This window comes from Apis dorsata, unplaced genomic scaffold (assembly GCF_000469605.1).
Source record: "Apis dorsata unplaced genomic scaffold, Apis dorsata 1.3 scaffold_927, whole genome shotgun sequence".
NCBI classification, from domain to species: domain Eukaryota; kingdom Metazoa; phylum Arthropoda; class Insecta; order Hymenoptera; family Apidae; genus Apis; species Apis dorsata.
The window spans coordinates 8,979-15,613 of NW_006264037.1; the positions used below are offsets into that span (position 1 = coordinate 8,979).

Genomic DNA, 6,635 nt, shown 5'->3' on the forward strand with positions numbered 1-6,635 from the left:
TATCATACAATTTTATAATATAATAAATTCATAATATAATTATTTTTTAAACATTTATTTTTATATTTTTTTAAACATATATTTTTATATTTAATTATAGTACTGCATAGACATTATACTATGTTTTTGTATAAGGAGATTAACTTTTATTGTAAGAAATTTATTGTTTATTTATAATCATTTATTTTTTACAGCATTTCGTAATTATAGTTTTCATTTTTTTTTTTGATTTGAAAAATATGAAATGCTGGTCCAAAAAATATGATACAATTTTCTTGTTACAGTTTTAAAATTTATGTGATGAATTACAACTGAGCATCATATTTTTATATTAATTTATAAGAATGTAATTTACAATAATTTTTTTATAGATTACTATTCTATCTAGAATAGCTACTATTATATATTGTATATTATATATTGTAACAAGCAATTAATAATATATTTTTAAAAACATAGTTTTACTTATTAGAAAATGAAATGCATATTAAATAATATATATTCTATTTTCAAAATGTAATAATTTGATAAATATTATATATGTACATAATATGAAAGTGATTTTAAGTTACATAAACAAAATTTATTATATTATTTACTAATAGTAGTAATGATACTAGATATATTAAAAGCAGCATACTAGTAATAGTAATAGTAATAGTAATAGTAACAGAATAATAATAACAATAATAATAATAATAATTATAATATCTCTATTTTTTTTTTAATTATTTACTATCACTATTAATAATACATATGCTTTCCATTTTCCATTTTTGCAAAATAAATTCTCTAGTATTTACAATTCTTGCAAAGATTTCTATACGTGCTGCTAGATCATATGTTCCAGGGGTTGAAAATACAGCTTGTAATTTTATAGTATTGCTCATCATTGGTTCTACATGAGAACAAATCGCTGAATGGCAAGCATATCTATAATATGTAGAAGCTTGTGGAGAATATAATTGTGATTTTATATTTGGAAGATGACTTTCACTAAAAAAATATAAGATAAATTAATAAATTAATAAATAATATGTATATAAATTTTTTTAAATTATTCTTAATAAATATTTTACCTGCTAGTACCTATTGTATTGATTTTAATATCAATTTTTGATTCTAAATGATTCTGTATATACATTATTACTGGAAGGAAACACAATCGATTTTGATGAAAATTATGCTTGATTTCTCTATCATGATTTAAAGAAAAAGAAATTATATTTTTCAAAAATTCTGATTCTGATGCTTGTTCTTTATTAATTACAGCCAAAGAATCGAATATATTTCTATCAGGTCCAAAAATCTTCAAACGACCAGCATCTTCATTTGATTCAATTTGAACTTCTTTTGGATGTTTATAAGTTTTATTTAAATATTGTATATCAAGATGATGTTGACCAATTGCTTGTTTTGTAATAATTCCATTTTTAATTATCTTTGCCCGCCATTTAAGAATTAAAGTAGAATTTAATGTCATAGTAGCAAATAAAGACTTTTGTTCTATACTTTGTGATAATCGTTGACATTGTTGTATTTCAGTTACATTTTCATTGATATCTAATGATGGAATATCCTTTCTTCGTATAAAATCTATGTATGGATAACTTATATCTGATTCAATATAATCATTTTCTTGAGTTAAAGATATATCAGAAAACTTAGATTCATTTTGTTTTTTTTTTTTTAATTTTAGCATCAAATGAAATACTTCTTGAGTTTGTATCTTAATATTTGTTGATAAAATGGATAAATCAAATATAGACCAAGTATCACTTTGAAACAATACTTTGTACAATAAAATTTCATTCGTAATTAAATCATGAATTTGATTTGCATTTTTAATGCATATTATTAAGTTTAATGTAGGCGAAATATCTTTAAATAATGTACTTCTTGAAGCAATTGAGCTAATTTGTATAGAATCCAAAACTGTAAAATGCCAAGTATGTCTACAAAGTCGATATTTCATCATGCTTTTTGGATCAATATTTTCATAATAAAAGAGTAAATCTAAATAATGAATTCCCTTTTCATGAGGTGCTCGAATCCAAAATGGTATTGTATGTGTTTCTCCAATATTTAATATATTATTATTAGAAGATAATGGAATTTTTAATATGAGTCTATTATTTCTTTTTGTCATATGTTCTGAAATCATGAATAAAATATTAATATAATATTGGTATTCAATTATTTTAATTATTGAATGAAATATGTATTATATTTACTTTCTTGTATATTTATATGTTCATCTCCTAATGAAAAAAGTTTAGCATCTGTAGAGGCCAAAAAAATATTTGTTAGTGACGAATTACCTACATTTTTCAATATAATATCTATTTTTTGAATTTCACCACATAACATTTCTGAAGATAATTTACTAAAGAAAATCTAAAAGTAAATTTTTGTTAACTACATTGTATCAATATAATGCACAATTTTAAATACTTTATATATAATTGTATTTGAATATTTAATACCTGCATAAAGGGAGCTTTTTCAATAATATTCATTTCTAATCTATAATCTACACCATATATATTTGTACCAGGTTTTTCTTTAATATTTTTTAATCTAGGTCCTTTAATTTCAAATAATCTTTTTCCAGTAATAGCTATTGTTGGATTAACAATTGGTGGATCTATTATATGAGTTGGATTAGATAAATCATAACTTACACCTAATACTTTTAATTCACCTATTTTTTTTGGTATAAGATATAGTATAATGCCTTGCTTGGTAATAGGTTGTAAAATAATTTTTTCGATTGCTTGTGTTTCCACTAATTGTAAATTTTCTGATGATTTCATTTCATTCGTAATTTGTCCATTGGAGGACGTAAATGACCATAACAGAGTTAAGTTGGACAATGGTAATGGTATGTGTAATGGATTATATAATTCAATAAAAAAATGCACTGGTTCATTTAAAACTGCATTTGGTTTTACGCTATTATTACTTGTTTTAGAATATAATGCAATTGTAGGTTTGAATATCATAGGAGGAGATCCTTGAGCTTCTGTTATTAACATTTCTTCCATTTTTGACCATCTTACATCATCACAGTCTTCAGTATTAAATGAAACATGACTTGCTGGAATATTATTTTCATATGATTTAGCTATAGGACCAAAAAGTACTTTAATATCATTACTATCTATTAATGGCAAAGGCAAGATAGGAAGCTCATGACGATTTGATAAACCTTCCTGCAACAGTAACTATAATATGTAATTAATATGACAATCAATTATATATATACAGAAATATCATGAAATTAAGAATATGTATAATAATAATATAAATAAATAATAATATATAAATTTATACATACATTATGGATATGTAAAAATTCACGTAAAAATGCAGCTTGTTGTATACCTGGTTGTTTACTATAAGCATTGAGTAATTTTTGAAATGCTTTTACTGCTTCACTAACTTGTTTCAATGATGCAGCTTGTCTACCAATTGTAAAATGTATATGATCTTCAGCTAATGACCAACCTCTTTCATTGTATATCTAAGAAAAAATATAAATGTAAACAATTTATTTATTTAACATAATAAAAGAATATTGGAAATCAACTAAATATACTTGGTATGCTTGTTGATAACATCGTAAAGAATGTTTTCTTTGACCTGCTTTTGAAAATCGATGACCAGCAAGAACAGCATGAAATGCATACTTGCGCACCATTTTTGGTCCAATAAAACAATAAGCAGCTTGTTCTAATAAGAGTGCAGAACGCAAATCTGAATCTTCACTAGTCATACGAATTAATTGTTTAGCAGCCTCTCCATATAAATTTCTACCTTTTAAACATTCTGCACTGAGTAACGTTGCTCTTGTTGCAAATTGAGGCATTTTGCAACTAGTTGAATAAGTTAATATTGCATCATCCATATATTCAATAGTCTTTCTATTAGTTTCACCTTGCATGAATGCACTTAAAGCAGCCATTTCAAGAGCACCTGCATAATAAAGCCAAGCTTGATCTGCTGCAAAATCTCTTTTTGCACTATGATATGTTTGGTAAGCAAGTGAATAGTGACCAAACATAAAACATAAATCACCTAAGCGACGCAATTGTAATTCTGGAGATTCTGTGGTATAACTGAAATCCAAACAAGCTAAAACTTTATATATTTATTTAATATTACATATTTTATTTTTATTTAATACTAATTTATTATTACATAATATAAAAAATATAATAATATAAATATAATAATAAATAATAATAAACATACATTACAACATTTGAAGGAGTAGGTCCTGGTATTCCGGGTTTATTTGTTCCAAACCACCGTCTTGTAGCACTAAAAAGTGATCTACTAACACCTTTTTTATTTGAAATTACATCATTTAACAAACCAATTTGTTTTTCCACATAAGGTAATAAACTTTTTAAGCAAAATTCTGTTATTAATGTTCGTAATCTTTCGAGATCTTGTGTGGATAATCTAATACCATGTTGTATAGCTAAATAATTAGGAGAATCTGCCCATACATTTACATTTATCGGAGCATCATTAATTTGTTTTCCATATAAAACAGAACTTTGTGATTTATCAGCTGTTGGACTTAAAGGATGAATTGTAACAGGAATAGCTTCTTGACCAACTTCTAAATGTGTATTTCTTGATTCAGATATTTCAGAAGTAAAGCTAATAATATCATTTAAATTTGGAGAAATTAATACAGAATTTTGTGAAGCAATTGGTGTTCCAGCCTGGCTTGTCCTAAAACATCACATTTATAATTATTTCATAAATTTTTTAAAAATATAGTAGAAACATACTTATCAGTATCCATTGTAACTTCATTTGGCATAGAAGAAACACCACTAGTATCTGCAGGTGTACGAGGAGAACTATTTTGTTCACTACTTCCTGACATTTCTGAATGTTTCACTAAAAATTGACTCCAAGGATCTGGTAAATGAGTATTATCATCAATTTGACCTGGTGGTCGTGAATTCATTTGCAATAAAAAGCAATTATTAGCACCATAAATATTTTTCATTTCCGCAAAAACTTTTTCAGCTCTATAAAAATTATATAGGAATAATTTATCCTTATAAACAATATTTTCTATTAAAAAAAAACTATAAAAATAAAAATAAATACTTGTTTCTATCATCTTGTAAAGTATCATATATTAAAATATAATATCTTAATGTATTATTATTAAACCATTTTGGTAATTTTCCAGGTATATTTTGATGTAATTGTGTACCCATATTTTGTATTTTTTCTAAGGGATTGTCTTCTGTTGTGGAAACTACTATCATACAAGCAAGAAAATGTTTTGTAAATTCATGATCTGATGGAAATTGAACATTTAAAAACATTTCTCGCCATGCTTCAAACCATGGAACTGATACTGGTATATCAAGCTCTGTTGTTCCAATTTGAATAATAGTTGTATGCTCGCATACAGCTGAACTAACTGCTTCATTTAACATTTTTCTAGCAATACTTGGTTCTGGAGGTTGTGCATTAACATCTTGTATAAAAAGTCGAAGGTTTCTAATATTTATAATATTTCCTTGCGGATCTTTAAAATGACCTATAAAACAAAAGGAATTTATAAATATTTCAAAATAATATGCATAATATTCATAATATGCATATAATATAAAGTAAATCTAAAAATAATAAAAAATTAAAATTTATTTAATAATATTTTCATAATTTATTTTTTGTATCATAAAATACAATTTGTAACATTTTAACAAAAATTTGCATTTAAAATAAAAAAGCAATTCTTTATCTTTATCATTATACAAAACTTTTACTTTATTACAACTGATGATATATAATTTTTATTTATTTTAATATTTTGAATAATGAACTTCTTACCTTCAGTATTTAATTTACAAAACGGTTGTAAAAGTTCAACGAATGATAAATTATTTTTCTGACATACAGTATCAGCTGCCGTCGAACATATTGCAGCAATTTGTGGTGAAAAAGCATTACATATAAATTCACGAGGGGTTAACTTACATTGAGCCATGATACTTGCTAGAAAATCTATAAATAATTAAGATTATGTTTAGCTAATTATACGATAACAATCATTTTGAGCATTAAATTGTTATCATTCATTATCTTATTAAAAATTGACACAATCAAACTTTCTATATATTTCAAAATAATAGTAAACATTTTAAACAGCTGTTCTATGAATATTTACCCGTGAAAAGTAAAAATATGAAGATGACATATATCTATCTTAATATTAGCCTTCAGACGAAAATACTATATATAATTTTTTCAAATTTAATACTATAGATGGCAGATCTTTGAATAAATTATATTCAAAAGAATAAAAATATTTAATCATTTCATTGAATATTTTTAATATATATGATAGTTATTTAAATTTATTAAAAAAATATATATTTTATATATTGAATTTCTTATTTTATGTAATTAAATTTATTTCATAAATAGATAAAAAAGTTAATATTTAAAATTTATTAAATTATATATATAATTTATAATATTAATATATTATTTATTAAATTACATAACAATCATATTATATATATCTAATAATAATAATTATATTATCTAATAAATAAATAAATATTAATATATTATGTAATATATTATAATTA

General features: G+C 23.6%; 1 protein-coding gene across 3 annotated transcripts; it reads right to left on the bottom strand.

Moving 5' to 3' along the window:
• Positions 1-716: 716 nt before the first annotated feature.
• LOC102676799 (trafficking protein particle complex subunit 8) lies at positions 717-6,218 on the bottom strand. 3 transcript variants are annotated; one of them, XM_031514184.1, is made up of 11 exons: positions 5,872-6,218; positions 5,137-5,578; positions 4,809-5,054; positions 4,258-4,749; positions 3,820-4,121; positions 3,602-3,735; positions 3,341-3,526; positions 2,487-3,227; positions 2,235-2,397; positions 1,080-2,154; positions 717-996 (listed from the first exon to the last, which is right to left on the bottom strand). In XM_031514184.1, exons 1-11 carry the CDS (start codon positions 6,026-6,028, stop codon positions 729-731), a joined length of 4,206 nt encoding a protein of 1,401 aa, XP_031370044.1. In that variant the 5' UTR covers positions 6,029-6,218; the 3' UTR covers positions 717-728. The 3 variants fall into 3 exon arrangements, with proteins under 3 accessions (XP_031370044.1, XP_031370043.1, XP_031370042.1); XM_031514183.1 differs by having other exon boundaries at positions 2,487-3,215; positions 3,602-4,121; XM_031514182.1 differs by having other exon boundaries at positions 3,602-4,121.
• Between the last annotated feature and the right edge of the window lie 417 nt (positions 6,219-6,635).